The sequence below is a fragment of the Oryctolagus cuniculus genome, chromosome 21 (assembly GCF_964237555.1).
Source record: "Oryctolagus cuniculus chromosome 21, mOryCun1.1, whole genome shotgun sequence".
NCBI classification, from domain to species: Eukaryota; Metazoa; Chordata; class Mammalia; order Lagomorpha; family Leporidae; genus Oryctolagus; species Oryctolagus cuniculus.
Genome location: NC_091452.1, coordinates 3,223,613 through 3,243,418, shown reverse-complemented (window position 1 = coordinate 3,243,418; position 19,806 = coordinate 3,223,613). Strand labels below are relative to the sequence as shown.

General features: G+C 62.2%; 1 protein-coding gene across 1 annotated transcript in view; it reads left to right on the top strand.

Annotated features, from left to right (window-relative positions):
• Positions 1-19,806, top strand: part of TMEM132C (transmembrane protein 132C) — a 272,143-nt gene that overhangs the window by 72,081 nt on the left and 180,256 nt on the right. The window contains exon 2 of the mRNA XM_070065746.1: positions 17,361-18,180. Coding sequence (XP_069921847.1) covers positions 17,361-18,180 — 820 coding nt within the window. The remainder of the gene's footprint in view (positions 1-17,360; positions 18,181-19,806) is intronic.

Here is a 19,806-nt window from a genome sequence, read left to right as displayed (position 1 = left end):
CGTGTTGGGTTAGGCCGTGGCTGTGCCGTGTCACTCCCTGTACAGAGACCATGCCGCCGTGTTGGGTTAGGCCGTAGTGGCTGTGCTGTGTGTGACTCCCTGTGCAGAGACCATGCCGCCGTATCGGGTTAGGCCACAGTGGCTTATGGAAAGGGAAGATGTGGTTCCGGAACAGGTTGTGGGAAGGGAGGAGAAGTTGGAATTCTGGGTGACATTTATACAAAGCTGGTGTGATCTCTCCTGCACGTCCCCTGCACTTGACTTCGCGTGGACAATGCCGCCTGCACCTCCACACCGTGCTGGGCACATTCCAGACAGAAACATGGAGCAGCCAGCAGCCTGGCTCTCAGCTCAGTCCGGGAGGGCTGCCTGTCTGCAGACGGAGTGAGACTGGGCAGCAAGGTGGAGCCTCACGATGCGTGCCCTGTGCCAGGAAGGAGCGCTTGGGGCCACCAAGCTTCCCTCTGCCCCGTGCTGTCCCGTGTGGCCGTGGCAGGACCAGGAGGGCGGGCAGACCTTGGCAAGCAGGGGGATTTGCACAGAGTCTGGACCACCCCCGTCTTCAGTGCGCGGCCGGGGAAAGAGAGAACCGTCTCCTGCCTGCCACCTCCTTGTCTGGGGACACATTGGGCTGTTAGCCCTGGACACGCCTGTGAGGGACGCATCGGGCTGTCAGCCCTGGACACGCCTGTGAGGGACGCATCGGGCTGGACACACGTCTTTGCAGGGAAAATCCGCTTTCTGGAATCTCACCTGCGTCTTCAGGAAGCGTGGCTGAGTGAGTTGTGGGCACTCTTTTGAAACGGCTTTAAAAGAACAGAACAACAAGCAACACCCGCGGGGGTGAGAAGGGAAGGCTGTCCCTTCTGCGTCTCCCCAGGCAGCGACTTCTGGATCCCCCGGGCTGCAGCCCCGGAGGCGGGCACCTCTCGCGGTGGCCGCCAGCGGCAGGGGCCGCCCAGCTGGGAGGCAGGCCGGGTTTAATTCCGGGGCAGCCACAAAGAGCCGCTTTGAGCTCGGCATCTGTCAGTTTGAAAGAGCGCCAGGCAGGACCCCAGCGTCAGCGGCTCAGAGAGAAGCCCTTGGGGCAGCGACAGCTGGAGGACGCTCTGTCCACCTCTGGAGAGGAGAGGGGCTTTGCTCCCACGAGGAACGAGGCCTCCGAAGGGGAACCTCGCTCGCCCCTCCGTGTCCTGCTGAGGACCTGTCTCCGTGCCGCCCACCCAGGGCTGTCCCTCTGCTTCCCTGGCCTTCACTCCTAGGCGTGGTCTTAGCTCCGTTGCTTGGCAACACGGGTCCACCCCAGGATATCCCAGCCACTTGTTCGCCACAGGGAGCCCCTGTCCGGAGCCTGTCGCCTGCCCCCAGCTCCTTGGAACTCTTTTGCACACACAGGAACATGTCTGTGGAAAAACACAGGCACAGTGTTCCAGGCTTTTTTTTTTTTTAAAGATTTGTTTATTTATTTGAAAATCAGAGTTACACAGAGAGAGAAGGAGAGGCAGAGAGAGAGAGACAGAGAGAGGGAGAGAGAAAGAGAGAGACAGAAAGAGAGGGAGGGAGGGAGAGAGAGAGAGAGAGAGGTCTTCCATCTGCTGGTTCACTCCCCAGATGGCCGCAATGGCTGAAGCTGTGCTGATCCGAAGCCAGGAGCCGGGAGCTTCCTCCAGGTCTCCCACGTGGGTGCAGGGGCCCAAGCACTTGGGCCATCCGCCACTGCTTTCCCAGGCCACAGCAGAGAGCTGGATTGGAAGTAGAGGAGCTGGGACTTGAACTGGCGCCCATATGGGATGCCAACACTGCAGGCGGTGGCTTTACCGGCTACGCCACAGCGCCGGCCCCTCTCCCAGGCTTTAGAGAGTGTCCTCGTTGCTCTCATCACTCCCACGGTGTGCATGCCATCGTCACAGTGTGTGGTTGCACTGGGCGTATCACCAAGAACACAGGATTTCAGGTTTTTTGCGCTAAAATAACCTTCTTTCAGCATTCCATGGATTTCTCCACGTGCCCTCAGAGCGTTTTGCTTGCTAAGATGCGGTGGCTGCGTCACAGGTCCGGGGGCTGCTGACCACAGCACTTCTGCAGCCGCCGCAGTGGCCACTGCACCTGGGCAGCGGGCAGTGGGGCCCCAGCCCCGGCTCCCCGTTTCTGTTCAGGTGCGGGAGCCACACGTGGCTCACGGCTGCCGCGCAGGACAGCACAGACCTAGCCCCTTCTCTTCCTGATTTTCTCGCCTTTCTGCTATGGGAACTTGAGTTGTCCAGAGAGAGCCCGGCCCCGCCCCTTCCTCCTCCTGCCCCGCCCCACCCCTTCCTCCTCCCACCCCGCCCCTGCCCCTTCCTCCTCCCGCCCCGCCCTACCCCTTCCTCCTCCCACCCCCGCCCCGCCCCTTCCTCCTCCTGCCCCCGCCCCACCCCACCCCTTCCTCCTCCTGCCCCTGCCCCGCCCCTTCTTCCTCCTGCCCCGCCCCACCCCTTCCTCCTCCCACCCCCGCCCCGCCCCTTCCTCCTCCTGCCCCCGCCCCGCCCTACCCCTTCCTCCTCCCACCCCGCCCCTGCCCCTTCCTCCTCCCGCCCCACCCCACCCCTTCCTCCTCCTGCCCCTCCTCACCCCTTCTTCCGCCTGCCCAGCCACACCCCTTCCTCCTCCTACCCGGTCCCACCCCTTCCTCCTCCTGCCCAGCCACACCCCTTCCTCCTCCTGCCCCACCCCACCCCTTCCTCCTCCTGCCCCAGCAGCTGCCCTTTCCCACTGTCCTTGCTGCTGGAGGTTCCCTGCTCCGTATTTCCTTGGCACAAATTCCGCGTGTTCTAACAACATTCGGGTTCCTGCTGATGTCCCTCTAAGCATGAAGAGTGAACCTCCCTGCACACGTTCCTGTGTACGTGGTGTGTGTCTCTGTGTATGCGTGCTCATGTGTGCACCGTGTGTACACGCATGTGTGTATGCAGCTGTGTGTGTGCATCTCTGTGTGCATGTGAGCACCAGCGTGTAGACCTGTTTTGCGTGTGTGTGTGTGTAGTTGTCTGGGTGTCTCTGCACACCTGTGTGTGCACGCATGTGCATGTGAGCCCGTGCTGTGTGTGTGTTGTGTGTGCCTGTGTATGTGTGTGTGCCTGTGTATGTGTGTTGTGTGATGTATGTGTACCTGTGTGTGTACTGTGAAGTGTGTGTCCCTGTGTGAACATGTGAGCCTGTGCCTGTGTGTGTGTTGTGTGATGTGTGTGTACATATGAGCCCCTACCTGTGAGTGTGTTTGTATGTGTACCCCTGTGTGTGTATGTGAGCCTGTGCCTGTGTGTGTTTGTGTGTTGTGTGATGTGTGTGTATGTGAACCTGTGCCTGTGTGTGTTTGTGTGTTGTGTGATGTGTGTGTACATGTGTGTGTGCATGTGGCCTGTGCCTGCGTGTGTGTCCATGTGTGCCCACAGGCAAGTGGGGTGTGGGGTAGGTGGGCTTCAGCCTTCTCAGGCGTTCACTGCCCGTCGGCTACGTCATTTCCGGGGCAGAGCAGTAACCTCCGTGAGGAGTCACGGTCTGGGCACTGGGCGAGCTCAGGGCTGCGCCAGGCCCGCGGCCCTCACCATGGATTCCTGGCTGTTTCCCGTGGTGCCCGGCTGTGGATTCCCCGGGCGTCCCCAGGCGTCCCTGGATTCCGGGCGAGATAAAGGAGGTCAGAGGCAGGGCAGAGCCCCCGTTCTCATAATCATCTTATCATTCCTGAGTTCCAGCGGGCTTGCTCTCCGCCCCCCCCCGGGGGGGGGTTGTATTTGCGTCCACCATGGTCCTTGTCTCTGCCGGGCAGGGGGCCGTGGGTGTTTCCAAAGCCGGCTTGAATGAGTTTTTCCAGGCGAATACTTTCCCATAAAGACACAATTAATGCAGAAAGGCATTCGAAGCCTGGACTGAAAAGGCTAAGCCGTTTTGCTTTTTTAGCAGTGCCAAAGTTCTCCTTGCTTGGAGAAATCCTGGGATCCTCGCGACTCTCGGAGCGCAGGGGTGATTGTGCGCTGTCTACGTAAGGATGCTTTGCCAACTGCGATGAGAACCGGCCTCGGTGTGGCTGGTGCGCTTTGCTGCGGCCGCAGAGGCCGGAGTGTGCTCCAGAGACAGCCACGGCCACCAGACCAGATGGACAAAACCGCATAAAACGGACAGGGGCAGGTGGGGCCGTGCAAAGGGAGCCAGGGGGAGCCCAGTGAGCAGCCCGGCCTCCCAGTGATGCAGGGTTGAGGTCTGGAAGGCAGAAGAGACACACCACCCCCGGGGGGAGGGGCGGGGGATGGGTACAGTCCATGATAGGGCCGGCAGCGTGGTCCCCGGCCTCAGCAGTGGTGGCCGGCCAGAGCTTTGCTGTGTGGTAAAGAATTGCTGTCCAATGAAGAGGGGTCAGGAGCTTGACCAGACCTCCGGGAGGGGGTTAGGGGATGGGGGAGGAGCCTCATCAGGGAGCAGAGCACCCAGGCCTCCATGGTTCCAAGCCAAGTGAGCTGGAGGCCGTGGGTGCCCCTGGCCTTGGCATGGCTGCGCCCCAGACCATGTCTCAGAGGCTGCCCCGGGCCTCCCCAGCCCTCAGCCCCCCGCCCCCTCCCCAGCCCTCCAAGACCTATCTTCCAAGAGTCGGGCTGCCCCGGGCCTCCCCAGCCCCCGCCCCCTCCCCCGCCCTCCAAGACCTATCTTCCAGGAGTCAGCTGCCCCGGGCCTCCCCAGCCCCTAGTCCCCAGCCCCCCCACCCAAGACCTATCTTCTAGGAGTCGGGCTGCCCTGGGCCTCCCCAGCCCTCAGCCCCCCGCCCCCTCCCCCGCCCTCCAAGACCTATCTTCTAGGAGTCGGGCTGCCCCGGGCCTCCGCAGCCCCCAGCCCCCAGCCCCACGGCGCCCTCCAAGGCCTATCTTCTAGGAGCCGGGGTGCCCCGGGCCTCCCCAGCCCCCAGCCCCCAGCCCCAGGGCGCCCTCCAAGGCCTATCTTCTAGGAGCCGGGGTGCCCCGGGCCTCCCCAGCCCCCAGCCCCCAGCCCCCAGCCCCAGGGCGCCCTCCAAGGCCTATCTTCCAGGAGTCAGTTGTACCCAGTCCCGATTCTCACACACATTACTGGGGGCTTCGGGGTCCCTTTCATCGGGCCTTGTGCAGAAGTGGGGGGCTCTGCCCCTCAGCACAGAGCGTCCATCTGGAGTCTCTCAGTCTGTCTCCCCCAGGGCCGGCACAGCTGGGGACTCTGGACCCTGACGTGGGTCCTGCTCCCCGAGGGCCTCCCCAGGCGCTGCCCTGGGCTGTCCTGGCCCTGCTTGGTTTCCCCTCCCCCCTTCACCACGGGGTCTGCCTGCCGCCCGGATCCGCTGTCGGTCCCTCCGTGGCCTCTCTCTGCACAGCACAGGCTCCGAGTGTCCCTTGGTCACCCGCGACTTCGGGACCTGGGAGCTCAGGCTCAGGCCGTCCCATGAGTGAAGGCAGAGAGAGGGCAGCTGTGATTGGCAGAAGTGGGAAGGCACGGGGTGGGCCTTGGCGGGGAAGCCACAGGACGAGGAGCTGGGCCTGGGTGGGGTCTTCCCCCTGGGATGGGGGGGTGGTCCGAGACCAGCCACTCCTCTGTTCTGCCCGATCTGTCCAGGAAATGGGGCCCCTCGGGCAGGCTGACCGCCTGGCGCTGCTCTGCCCCGCAGTGTTTCGTGCCATCTGGGTCATGTGTGCAGTCGCCAGTCATCCCAAGGAGCCCAGGGACGCTTTCATTCATTGCCATTAAAAGCAGAAATTGCTGGCGGGCGGCCCTGCGGTGCAGAGAAGCAGGGCGCTGGTGGAGGCAGCAGCTGGGCCCTGTGGACAGTGGTCTTCTGTGCCCCTCACAGCACCCTCTGGTGGCTGACTTACACGTGTGCCTGGGCTCCTGGGTCTGGGGGATCCGGGGGGGTCCTGACTCTGAGACTGCACAGAGGGCCCGGTGCCCTGAGCCCAGGCAGAGCCTCTGCATCCTGGCCCTGGCCTTGGTGGAGCCGGGTGGGTCAGCACCCTCCTCGGATCAGCGGGCCTGGAGGTGGAGGGCCTGGAAGAGTCTCTGAGGCTGGGGTGCCAGGGCCAGACAGGGCGGCGAGGACCCAGCCTTGGTGTTTGTGTGTGTGTGTGTGTGTGTGTAGGGGGATTTTGGCGACCTGCAGACAAAGAGGGCAGCCCCTGCTGGCCGCTGCCGGCCGCCAGCCAGCCCAGCATTGCCCCAAGTTCCCAGTTTCCTAAAGAAACTAGGAATCTGAGTCTATTGCAGAATCCGCTGTACCCCGCCCCCACCTTCCTTTTCAGAGCTGCACAGTGCAGCCAGCACGTCAGAGGCCCGATGTGGCCCCTGAGCCTCTGGGTCGGGACTCTGCCCCTGGAGAGGGCCTCCTTGAGCCCTGGTGGCCTAGGACGCCGTGGAGCAGGTGCAGCCACCCCCTGCAGACGCTGGGCCGTGTCCCCGCCGAGGCCCATGCACCGGGCTTCCCTCCTCTCCCCTATTCTTACTCCGCTCTTGGTGGCCCTGGTTTGACGTGGTACCTGGGAGGGTCTTGCTTTTGCCTTTGGGCAGCGTAGCCGTCCCACGTGGCTTCAGGGAAGCAGTGCAGCTGCCCCCGCCCACACCGGCTACTGAATTCACAGGCTGGTGCCACATCAGAACGTGCAGGTAGCTGCCATGGCGCGGCACACTGCCGGCCATGAGAGTCCTGGCAGAGACGCTGGTGGGGGGTGGGACTCAGTCCAGGGGACACAGCGGAGGGGCAGCCTGAGGTCTGCAGGGGACTTGTGTGTTCCACTCACTCATTCATTCATTCAATCCAGCTACTGCCCAGGCCCTGGGGAAGACGCTACAAAATCCACAAATAAGTGAGGAGGTGCAGGGGGGGGCCGTGGAGCAGTGGGAGGGGGCGACCCCTGGAGAGTAGCAGGTACCAGAGTGGCCGGGACGGAAGCTCCTGCCCCCCAGGCCCCCGATGCCATCCGTGTCCTGCGTCTGTTCTCTCACTGGGACACACACACTGCCACCCGTTCTGTTCACAGCGGTGCCTCCAGTGGCCAGACAGCACCTGTCAGAGGAGAACGGGGGAGGAAGATCTCTCTCACTCGCTTGCTCGCTCGCTCGCTCGCTCTCTCGCTCTTTTCCCTCTCTGTCACTCTGCCTTTCAAATAAATTAATCAGTCTTAAGAAAAAAGATTCCGTGAGCCCGAGGCAGACGATGCCACGACCTGCATGTCCCCCGCGAGGCGGCGGCTGGGGCGCGGGAGCCTCTCATTCACGGCTCGACCTCTCCCCGGCTGACCTCTCCCTGAGGCTGACCTGCAGACCGAGAGGGGTGCCTGGCCCCTGCGACATGAAGTGAGAAGCCGAAGCTCAGCGGGCGCATCCATCCACCCATCTCGGCCGGGACGCTGAGCGCCCGGCGGTTCTGAATGGCAGGACGGCGCTGCAGCCTGGCTGCAGGCGCGAGGGGAGCAAAGCCTCCGGGCTCTGGCTCAGGCCTGCGCGTCCAGGGAATCCATCCCTGACCGCGCCTCCCTCTGCTCAGGCCTTCGGTGGAGCAGGGCTCCCCAGCCGTCACGCCTACCAGCCTGACTCTGTCCTGGTAGGGACAGCACAGCTGGGAGTAAGGGCTGGATCCCAAATAAAGCACACACCTGGGACAGGATTCGCAGCCGTGAGCCGTGAATCCTGAGTGCGAATCCTGACCCAGCGTCCCCACCTGGGTGACCTGGAGCAAGCGAATCTCTCCGAGCCTCAGTGTTCTTGCCTGTAAAGTGGGGATACTAAAAGTGCTTTAGGCGGTTGACTCTGAACGTGCAAGGCTTGATCAGCTGCTGGACCCGCCCCTGCTGTCCTGTCCCCATAACGCAGGCTGCACGAGGCTGAGGGCCCACCTTCCACTAGCAGACTTTCTCCCTTGAACTCCAGACTTCTCCCCGTGACCCCCACCCTCTGCTGGAAGGCCCCCACCTGGCGTCCTTTTCCCTACGCGGGAAGCGGCAGACGGGGTCAAGAAGGAGCCAATGTGTCCGTTCCCCGTTCACCGAGCCGACAGACCAGCATTCTCCGCCTTGTACCCCAAGACTTCTCGTCCCTAAACGCCAGTCTAACCCAACAAGATGGCAGGTGCTGACCAGCCCGCAAACGAGACTGCTGTCCAGGGAGCAGAACGGGGCCACTCGGTGGGTCCGAGACTTTTTAAAAATGATCTGTAATTCCGGGGCAGAACCTGTGCAGCACGTGAAAGTTAAGCTGTTTATGCTGGAGGGGAGAGACCGTCGTAAGGATCAGGAGCGCTGGTGCTTCTTCCTGGCGTGAATTGAGATACACTGGACTCTGGGGATGAACGGAAGGCTCCGGCCCGGTGATGGCACCGTCTGCACCCGGGGGGACGTGTCCCTCCCTCGGCAGACGCAGCCACGCGTTCCCAGACCACGCGCTCAGAGCAGCCACGAGGCTCATGGGCGTGCGGCCGGAGAACTCGCAATCTGCCGCGCTGAATCCTGCCTGGTTATTTGTTCGTTTATTTGTTTTGCTCCCATTTCCAAACTGTTTCGGAGGCATCGTCGAAGCCACGTTCAGGCTTGGGGCCGGTGAGGTGGGTCTGGGGTCCGACTCAGGTTGTGAGGGGCCGGGAAGAGGGCAGCAGGGAGGTGGCCACCGTCCCGGAAGGGCTCCCTCTGTCCCCTCCGGTCCCTGCCCTGCACGGCCTCAGATGAACACGGCTGGGAAAATCTCTCTCTGGAGCAGAATGCTTGTGAGGTGTGCGCACCCTCAGTGTCTGAGCAGAGCGTCAAGACGGACGGGCGTGTTGGGGCAGCCACCGGGGAAAAAGACGTGTGTTCCAAGCCTGGCCTGAGTGAGGACGCCTCCTTTGAGCCGTCCCAGCAAACTTCTGCCCTGGGCCGTTGGCCCACGTTGGCCTGGGGCTGAGTTCCTGGTCCCGGCTTACAGACCCCTGGGGCCAGGCAGCTGTGCTGTGGGGGCTCCACCAGCCTCCAGTGGACTCCCCCATTCCCACAACGTGGCACTTAGAATGGATCCAGGCCCTGCCCAACGCTGCCCAGGGTTTCAGAACCTGTGCGTCCCCAAAGCGGCTTCTGAAACAGGTTTGGAACAAGCCTGCTTGATTCTGAACAGATTCAGCTGCAAACCCCGGTGCCCATCACGTTTTAAATGAGTATCCGAATCCTGACACGGTGTAGGTCCTTCCGCTCAGCCTGCAACAGCCCGGGCAACTTCTACTCATAAGGCCCTTTATATATTTTAAACATTTTATTAATTTGTTTATTTGAGAAGCAGAGTTACAGAGAGAGGGAGACACAGAGAGAGAGGTCTTCCATTCACTGGTTCACTCTCTAAATAGCTGCAACGGCCGGAGCTGAGCCAATCCAAAGCCAGGAGCCCGGAGCTTCCTCCAGGTCTCCCATGCGGGTGCAGGGCCCAAGCACTTGGGCCACCTCCCTCTGCTTTCCCAGGCCACAGCAGAGAGCTGGATGGGAACAGGAGCCCCTGTGTCTGGGCCGCCCTGGAGTCATCAGTCACAAACGCCGACCGATTCCGCTGGGTTTGGGCAACTGGGATTTTACAGTGGATTGGACACATGCACGCAATTCCCCAAGAGTACAGATCTTCGTCTGAACTCCGTTAACCAAAAGCACCGGGGGCTTCCTAGCTCGGCTCACGCCGGCAGTCGTGGTACTGGGAACTTGCACCGTGTATGGCATCGTCACCCCTCCCCCCGCCTGGCCGTCTCCTGGCTCCTTACAAACAGGGCCTTGCCTTTGTCCAGTGGGACAGAGCCAGGCAGTCCTGCAGTCCTTTGTTGTAGGGGCGTGTCCTGCACCTTGCAGAAAATCTGCCAGAACTGGGCCCACTCTGCACACCAGGCAAGTCCCTCCCGCCGGTCACTGCGGGGACCCCGAGTTCTGATAACCCCTGAAGCCACTGCTGCAGCCTGGGCAACGCCTCCCTTCCCGACAGTGCCGGCGTCTCGGTGGCCAAAGCCTACAAACACGCGGCCTCCCACAGCCAAAGGTCGTGATTAGGTTGAGGGTCTCGGGACGGACGGCTCTGGGGAGCCCAAGGGCATGAGAAGGGCAGCTGTGAGAGGGGGGCAGACGGTCAGAGGGACGGGGCAGGAGGTTGTGGTCATTTGTCCCCTCAGCTACAGAGATGCTCCGTGGGTGGGAGGGGCTGCTCTGGGGCTTTGACTGATCAGAACCTGCCTGTGGGCCTGGGGTCCGAGCCCTGTTGCAGGTGTGCAGTGGGGGAGGGTGGGGTGGACATAGGGGGGACTTCCCCCCCAAGTTACCATCAGAGCTCTTTCCCAGTTCCGCTTCAGCAAGAACTGGTACAGGGACCAAGAAACAGCCCATTTTAAATATTCCTTTATTTTCACATCTACTTGAAAGGCAGAACAACAGAGGGAGAGAGAGAGGAAAGAGTGAGAGAGAGAGAGAGAGAGAGAAATCTTCCATCTGCTGGTTCACTCCCCAAATGCGCAGCAAAGCCAGGGCTGGACCCAGCTAAAGCCAGGGGCCCATAACTCAATCCAGGTCTCCTGCGTGGGAGGCAGGGGCCCAAGGACTCGGACCATCACCTCCTGCCTCGCAGATGCAGTGTCCAAAGTGGAGAAGCCAGGGCTTGAACCAGCCCTCCGAGGAGGGCTATGGCACCATGCACCGTGCCAGGACACCCGCCCGCCCTGCTCTGCCCGGTGCACGTTACCCCTGTGCCTGTGGCGCCGTCCTCACGCCCATCAAATCTTCAGTTTGCAGGCTTGAGACGCACGGCTCCTTTGCTCTGCTTCTCGGGCCAAGTGGCATCTGAGAGCAATGGTGGGGACGGTGGGGTGGTGGGGTTCTCCCAGAGAGAGGGGGCCTCCCCCACTCCCCAAGGGGCTCCGAGGGGAGGATGTGCACCTGCTCTTTGGCGGGAGAGTTTTACTGTCGCGGAATTGCAAGCCATGCCGTGTCATTGCAGACGAGGGATATTGGGGGCTTGTTCAGAAGAGGCTCTGAAATCAAATAAGCCATTTATCAAGGAGCTGTTTGTTTCCAGGAGGAAGCGCTGAGTCGTGGTTAGGGGGACGTCTGAGTTGGGCATGTTGGCAAATCACCGGCCGGGAGGGGGTGGCGGTCAGGTAGGCACACGGGACGTTGGAGGAAAGCAAGCAGGCTGTGCACGGGAACGCGAGCCCCAGCGGCAGGGGGCAGCGGGGGCCGGCGTGCAGAATGTGCCCTGGCCGGCCCCAGGGGACCCGGGCAGGGATGCCGCGTCCAGTGCTTAGTGCTGTGAGCGAGGCGCTCCCACAGGGTTCCGGGCAGACCAGACGCTGCTCGCACAGTCACAGCCTCGAGGGTGCACAGGGAACTCCTTACCCGCCGCCCGCCGTCGCCGTCCCCTCCTCCTGGGCCGGGCTCAGATCCATCCTGTTTCTCCCTGCGTCCGATTCTTCAGACAAGCCACGTCACAGTCCCGTGGAACGAGTCAGGACGGGGTTTCTCAGCCTCGGCACTCTGGCGTCTTGGCCTGGACTCCGCCCTGTACAGCACGCAGGGGTGCGCCCCTCCCAGACGTCCTGGTCAGACATGTCCCCTCGGGGGAAAAGCACCCTTTGGTGGGACTCACTGACTTAACCGCCCTTTTTGAAGTCCTTTGCAGACCTGAGAACAGGTCCCTCGTGTGTGTGTGTGCGTGTGTGTGCAGACCTGAGAACAGGTCCCTCGTGTGTGTGTGTGTGTGTGTGTGCAGACCTGAGAACAGGTCCCTCGTGTGTGTGTGTGTGTGTGTGCAGACCTGAGAACAGGCCCCTCGTGTGTGTGTGTGTGTGTGTGCAGACCTGAGAACAGGTCCCTCGTGTGTGTGTGTGTGTGTGTGTGTGTGTGCAGACCTGAGAACAGGTCCCTCGTGTGTGTGTGTGTGTGTGTGCAGACCTGAGAACAGGCCCCTCGTGTGTGTGTGTGTGTGTGTGTGTGCAGACCTGAGAACAGGTCCCTCGTGTGTGTGTGTGTGTGTGTGTGCAGACCTGAGAACAGGTCCCTCGTGTGTGTGTGTGTGTGTGTGCAGACCTGAGAACAGGCCCCTCGTGTGTGTGTGTGTGTGTGTGTGTGTGCAGACCTGAGAACAGGCCCCTCGTGTGTGTGTGTGTGTGTGTGTGTGTGCAGACCTGAGAACAGGTCCCTCGTGTGTGTGTGTGTGTGTGTGTGTGTCCCAGGAGATTCCATCTCTTTCTTGTGCCATTGAAGAGCAAAGCAGGACCTCGTGTTCCCACCACGGTGTCCCCGGGCACCCTCAGCTGAGCCCACTTGGGGCAGACTCGACCCCATCCCATCTGCCTATGTGGCATCACTCACACCTGAAGTCCCAAGCTCGGGAGCTGGTGCTGCAGCATTGTGGGCGTGGCTGGTTCGAGTCCCGGCTGCTCCACTTCCGATCCAGCTCTCTGCTCATGCACCTGGGAAGGCAGCAGAGGATGGCCCAGGTGCTTGAGACCTGGCTTTGGCCTGGCCCAGCCCTGCTGTTGTGGTCATGTGGGGAGTGAACCAGTGGATTGAAGACTGACCCCTCCCTTATGCGCCCCCTCCCATAACTCTGCCTTTCAAATAAATACAGTATATCTCTAAGGAAAAAAAAAAAAAAAAAACAAAAAACAAAAAAACAGAAAGTCCCACTCCTGGCCCACACCAGCCTTGTCGGCAGTCTTCAGCCTCCTCCTCCTCGCCTCCCTGGCCCTGCCCTTCCTTCCTCTCCTGGCCCTTGGAGAATCCGCTCTGATGAGTCCCTCACTGCGCACAGTGAGCCTCGCCTGAGCTGGCAGGGTCATTTCCCCCGCGTCCCTCTGCCGGGGCGCTAAGTGACACGGCCATCGCCTGCGCCGCTATCTCAGCATCTCAAAAACTCAATTTCCGGCAGGGGCTTTGCAGTGCAGTTCTCTGATGAGCGTCTGATGGAGGACGCAATACCCCAGTCCTGACAGGCAGGCGCAGATAGCAGAAACGATCAAAGGAGCAGAGGCAGCAGGTAAACGTGCCGCCTGCCAGCGCCCCCGCCCCGCTCCGTGGTCTTAGGAAACCAGCGTTGGATTTCTCCAGGTGTTGCTTCAGATCCATACAATTACCATTGCCCTGCCTTCCCGGGAGCCGCTGGTGTGAGCAGGTGAACCAGGGGAGGAGGAGGGATGCCGGCGGTACTCCCCTTGATGTCCAGATTCTTTGACACCTGGACGTAGAATTTCAGGGAAAACACACAGGGGCTGGTGGTCGCCTCTGGCTCCAGGGTCTGCTGGATCTGAGCCTGCCTGTGCGTGGGATGAGGTGGGTGATCTCCGTGAGGCCGCATGGGGCTGGGCACACCCTAGGGGGCGCCACTCGCACGAGCGCCCACCTGGTTAGGTGTTCCTGGCTGGTTGTTGGTGGTCCCTGGACATGGTGCAAAGTCAGTTTCCAGGATGAGGAAGTGACTCCTTTCAATCCTGCTCGAGTTACTCTGTCTGTAAAAGGGGCCTCGTTTTACTGTCAGATGTTCAGCACTGCTACTCAATGATCTCTTCATTTAGCAACAGAAAACCCAACTGGAGGCTCGGACTTCGTTCCAGGCAGCGGCTGGGGCCTGAGATCCCGGCTTTCATTCTTTCCTAAAAACTGTGTTGTGGGATTATTTAAACCAAGTTTTTTTTTAAAGATTTATTTTATTAATTTGAAAGAGTTACAGAAAGAGGTAGAGACAGAGAGAGAGAGAGAGGTCTTCCATCCGCTGGTTCACTCCCCAAGTGGCTGCAATGGCCAGAGCTGCACCGATCTGAAGCCAGGAGCCAGGAGCTTCCTCTAGGTCTCCCACACGGGTGCAGGGACCAAGCACTTGGGCCATCTTCTACTGCTTTCCAAGGCCATAGCAGAGAGCTGGATGGGAAGAAGAGCAGCTGGGACTAGAACCGGTGCCCATATGGGATGCCAGCACTTCAGGCCAGGGTGTTAACCCACTGCGCCACAGCGCCGGCCCCCTTAAACCAAGTTGTTAGTACATTGGTCTTCATGCATTACTAATTTTTAGTCAATAAAGTTACCATTTGTTTATTCCTTGGCTGATTAACAGTGCATACATATCTGGCTAAGGCCACAAGCGTGACAGGAGGTTTGGAGCCTGGGAGTCAGCTGCCTGGGCTGGCAGCGCCGTGTGCAGAGCTGTGCCAGGCTGGCATGGACAGGAACTTGCCCTACCCCATCCCTGGTCAGTTCTCAGCAACCCCACAGGCCATTCCAGGCACATTGTTTCCCAGGTGTATGGCAGTGAACATTCTAGAATGTTCTAGGAACATTCCAGGTGTTGCTTCAGATCCATACAGGTTACCATTGCCCTACTTCCTGGGAGCCGCTGGTGTGAGCAGGTGAACCAGGGGAGGAGCAGGATTTACAAGGGCCCAGCAGGTGTTCATGGAACATTCTAGAATGGGCCTCCCGGGCGACAGCACTCCTCCTTGCACACCTGGAGAAGCGGCTCTCCCACCCTCTTGCTCACTGCTGCGGCTTCATGCCGTCCTCACGCGTCTGACGCACAGCGACTGTGCATGTAGGAGGCCAGGTGAGCCAAAGCGCGCTCCTGCTCCCGTGCCAAGTAAATGTGCCTGCAGATAAATGCAAACTCACGGCTGTGTGAGAAGCGGTGTGGTGCCGTGAGGATGCGTGAGGGGCACTGGGCCTACCACAGGGAGCTGGGGGGTGCCCGAGAGGCGGCAGGATGGGGCTGGGAATGAATTGGAACTGGGCAAAGGTGACGTTGAAAGCCAGGAGTGGCCGGCGCCGCGGCTCACTAGGCTAATCCTCTGCCTTGCGGCGCCAGCACACCGGGTTCTAGTCCCGGTCAGGGTGCCGGATTCTGTCCCGGTTGCCCCTCTTCCAGGCCAGCTCTCTGCTGTGGCCTGGGAGTGCAGTGGAGGATGGCCCAAGTGCTTGGGCCCTGCACCCCACGGGAGACCAGGAGAAGCACCTGGCTCCTGCCTTTGGATCAGCGCGGTGCGCCGGCCGCAGCGCGCCAGCCGTGGCGGCCATTGGAGGGTGAACCAACGGCAAAAGGAAGACCTTTCTCTCTGTCTCTCTCACTATCCACTCTGCCTGTCAAAAAAAAAAAAAAAAAAAGGCAGGAGCAGGCAACCACACTTGAGGCTTCATTATGAGCCAACACCTGCTAAGCCCTTTGTAAGCATCGTCTCACCTGGCAACAGGTGGGAGAGAGAGGTGGGCCTTCTGGTACCCGACAGCCAGGCCTGCATTCCAATCACGTTGCTCCGAGGCAGGAGGTCCTGTGCACCCTTCCCTGGGCCTCACTGTTCTCTGTAAGAACTCGGCCTGGTGAATTTCCCTGGCTCCACCACCGGCAGGAGGAGGAGCGCGACCATGCAGGAGAGTGAAGAGTGGCGGAAGGCTTGTTGCTAAAAGCTGTTTCTGCGGGGACGCGCCCTGGACGGGGATGCAGTGAGCCTGGCACCCGTGCCCGCTCCCCCTGCTTGGCCTCGGACAACCCCTTCCCCAGACGAGTCTCTCAGCCTCCACACTCGAGGTTTCCGATGCGCTTTCTTGGACAGGGATGAGTAATTCAAAGAAAAGCCTTAGGTGTGGCCGTTAGTCCCTTGGCTTCTACAAAACACGCCCAGTGGCTTCAGCCAGCAGGGACCTCCGTTTGAACGCAGAGGACGAGGACTCTCCGTGGAAGGGTGTGCCCCGCAGGGTCTTCTGAGCACGTGCAACCTGGCTCTGCAGTGAGCGTGCCAAGGTGGAAGCGCCGACTGTGCTTAGAGAGAGGTGGCCTCAGAGTGCCCGGGCTGCCCTGGTGACCCCTGCATGAGGCACTGGGGCTGAGAATGGGGAGAAAGTCGCTTCCCTGAGAACCCTCTTGACCACCCGCGCCGTCTGGCCACGGCACTGCAGCAGCATGGGTCTGTGTGCCGGTGGCCCTGCCAGCAGCAGGGTTGCAGAACCTTGCAGAGGAGTGGGGAGCGTGGGGCCTTGCACGCACTGGGAGCAGAGGAGGGGCAGGGAGGCAGGCCGGGAAGAGGCACAGAGACAGCAGCCCCCGGCTTCTCTCAATGTGGGAGTCAAGGCTCGACTGGGTTGATGGAGGGATCAAAGGGTGCATCACAGAGCCCACGACACCTCGCCAGAGCGAGGAGGTGGGCCTCTTGGGTCTGCAGTTAGCAGTGGGGTACCCGGAGTTCTTGGGTTCTGGGTGTCGGGCTTGTCCTCAGTGGTGGCCCCAGCCACGTCGACCAGGGCTCGTGGGGGTCTTAGGGACATCGCACGGCAAGGAACCTGCTGGATCTGCTGCTGTTGGTGTCCACGTGGATGGAGACTGAGCAGGCGAGGGGTGCCAGCTGCTCTCCCGCCTCCGTGCGGAACCCGGCGGCCCCAGCGTGCCTTACCTTAGTGTCAGAGGGTTTGACAGCAGGGCTCAAGCTCAGAGGCCCTGGGCTGGAAGCCTCACTGAGTGACGATTGAGTCACGTGGACCGAGTGCGACCCCCCTGGCCTTGGCCGTTCTCCTGTGACGATGGGGACAGAGCCCAGGGGTCGCTGTTTCCTCGCATGCTTAGAGAGCAGCTGGGAACCCAGGGACTGTCCATGTCGAGGCTCAAGGCCAAACTCAACCCCTGAGCAGGCTGGGGTGAGTCCGTGGGGGAGCGCCTGTGGGGTCGGGGCCGAGGCCCAGAGGGGAGAAGGCAGGAAGCCTGGCCACCCAGTGAGCTGAACCCCAGCCGGGGCTGCAAGCCACCCTGTGGCCTTGCGACAGGGCGCCAGTCCCCTCTGCCTTCGCCCCAGCACCCCTCGACGCAGAAGGTGCGACACGCCTGGGCGGCTGCACACACACAGAAACCCGGATGGAGCCCCCGGGGCGCTCTGGGTAGCGGACCAGCGCAGGGAGACCTCTGTGTGTGCCCCTCTCCCTGTCCCTCTGCCTATCAAACGAACAAGAAAAGATTCTGGACTTTTAACGATCGATCGATTGATTGGAAAGGCAGATTGGTACCTCCCATGTGCTGGTTCACTCTCCAACGCCTTCCAAGCCAACAAGAAATAAGGTTCTGAGCCTTTAACATGTTGATTGGTTGACTGATTGATTGGAAACTCAGATCTCCCAACATTTGGGTCCACTCTCCAGGTGGGGAGGCGCTAGGATTCGCACCCGGCCTCTCCGGATCACAGGGACCCAGGCGCTCTTCAGCCTCCGCAGGCGCCCCCGCGGCCTTCCCAGGTGCTCCCGCGGGGCGCAGGAGCAGAAGCGGAGCCGCCCCGACGGCCCCGCGGGGCGCAGAGCCCCCGCGCGCGATCGCTCCGCAGCGGCCGTCAGTAACCCTGTCCTGGTCTTGTCTCCCCCGCCCCGCAGTGATCGCCGCCCGCGGCGTGGCCGACGACGTCCAGCGCTTCGCCCCGCCGCCGCCCGAGCTGCCCGTGAGCTTCCGCGTGCTGGGCGCCGACGCCGCCTTCCTGCTGTCGGCACGGGAGCCCGCGGCGCCCCGCAACCGCAGCCTGCGCGCGCGGGCCCAGGCCTTCTTCGCCTTCCGAGCGCCGCGGCCGCCGCGCCTGCACGCCAGCTACGGGCCCTTCTCCGTGGAGCGGACCGTGCCCGCCGCCGAGCGCGCGCCGGGCTCCCCGTGGAAGCTGCGCGCCCGCGTCCTGCGGGAGCGCCTGTCGCCGAGCCGGCCGCGCGTGCAGGTCCTGTTCCACGTGGCGGGCCGGGCGTGGGCCGAGCCCGCGGCCGCCGAGAGGCTGCCGTGCCTGCGGCTCTGGGCCTTCCGCGACGCCCGCGAGCTGCGGGGCGGCTGCCGGCCGGCGGGCGCGCTGGGGCTGTGCGTGGCGCAGCTGGAGCTGCCGCCCGCCTGGTTCGGGCCCGCGCCCGGCGGCGCCGTGGAGCTCTACTACGCCGCGCAGCCGGCCGACGAGCGCGGCGCCTGCGCCGGCGGCGACCCCGCGAAGGCCAACGCCATCCGCCCGGGCAAGGACGGCGCCGCAGCGAGGCCGCCGCACCTGCGGAGGATCGGCGCCGTGGGCCTGCACCGCGCGCGGGAGGGCGCCGCGCTCAGCGAGCTGCACCTGGACGCCGATGTGGTCGTCCGCCTTCCCTCCGGGCCGGCCAAGCCCGGAGCCGTGGTCGCCGCCCACGTCGCCATCGCCAGCGACTCCACTGTGGACTTCTTCGTGCTCAGGTAGGGGCCTGCGCTGGCCACTGGGCACCGGGGGGCGACTGGGGAGAGGGTCGCCACCGCCAGGGGCCGGTCAGTCCGGCAGTGGGAGCCAGGTCGAGTGCCCCGACTGCGCGTGCGTCCCCGCTCACGGTTCTTGCGGTGCTGGGCCGAGGTGGGGGCGGGCAGGGCCGGGAGGGCGCGCATGGGCTGCAGGGCAGCCGTGCGGTGCAGGTGCGTGATTGCGAGCCCTGGCGGACACACGGGCTCCGACGCAGCAGTGCAGTGCAGGAGCGTGATGGCAAGCCCCTGAGACGGCATCGGGCTTCTCAAACCTCCCTGGGTGCGTGCCTGCGTGCGAAGGATGTGGGGTGGAGGTGGGTTTTGAGCGTTGCCGGTTAGGGGCCGGGAACGCCTCCCAATGTGGGTAACGCTTAGCGACGGTGAAAGCTGTGTTCGTGATAGGAGACTGTTCCCCTGAGGGCTCCCCTAAAACAAGAAAGCACGCGGAATCCGACCTTAATAGCCAAGAGGGTAACGCCCACCCCCATCCCAGCGCCTGCCCGCGCAGCTGAGCGCCCCTAGCAGAGCTCTGTGGGTGCGCACAGCTGGCTGGAGCCCCTGCCTTCTCGGGTGAGGGGGCTGGGGAAGCCGCCCAAGCAGGTCCTCCCGAGATGTGGCCCGAGGTTCCTAACTTGGACAGGGATGAGTAACTCAAAGAAAAGCCTTAGGTGTGGCAGTTAGCCCCTTGGCTTCTACAAAACACAGGTGATGGAGGGAGCGGGCAGTTGTCCCTGTTGTGGTCAGGAGGGGCCCAGGTTAGAGAGGCAGCTGGGCCTGGGGCTGTGGACCCAGAAAGTCTCTCCCGTGCTGGAGGCATGGCCTGATACACCCCTGCAAGGTAAAGTGAAGTCGAGGCCAGCATGTTTCGTGTCTCTCGCGTTCAGATGCTGCCCCTGGAGCCTGGGCCTGGGCCTCCCCGCGGTCTCTCGCCCACATTGCACTCCTGAGCCCGTGGTTCCGGGTGTGGTTGGAGGAGTCTGCCTCACCCCTGTCCGGCCGCCGGGATGCGCTGCATCATTTACGAGATTAAAACTTTGACTGCGTGAGGTCCCGTCGGATTGCGCCATGACCTTCCCTGGAACACAGTGCGACCCTGCTGGCACCTTGCTCGGGGGTTGGTGACTTGCGGTGGCATCATTGCCACGTTCCCATAAGGCCCGGGTAGCTGATGTTCGGACAGAAGGACCCCCGTTTTCTTCCTGCTGCTGGGGGCAGGGAGCAGTGCTGGGCTGTGGGGTCAGAGTTTAGTCTTCAGTGTGTGTCTCTGCTCCCTGGTTTCACGTCGTCCAGGGCTGAGAGAAACGCACCCAGCCCTGGCCCTGGAACCTGGAGGCAGAGAGGTTCTCTAGGGAGCCGTGAAGTTCCAGGTCCCCTGTCTCCCACTGCTCAGCTGACTTCTCTCTCCAGGATGTGCGGGCTCGGCTGGCTCCCGGGATGAGTGGGGCCGACCACCTGCACCCCTGCGTCTGAGTGCTGAACTTTCGCGCTGCTGGTGCTGTCATCACACAGACGGGCTCACGTTGGTGGGGAGCACCCGCCCTGCACCCTCCTGATCTCCGACCCCATCTGGTGACCTTGGGCAGGTTC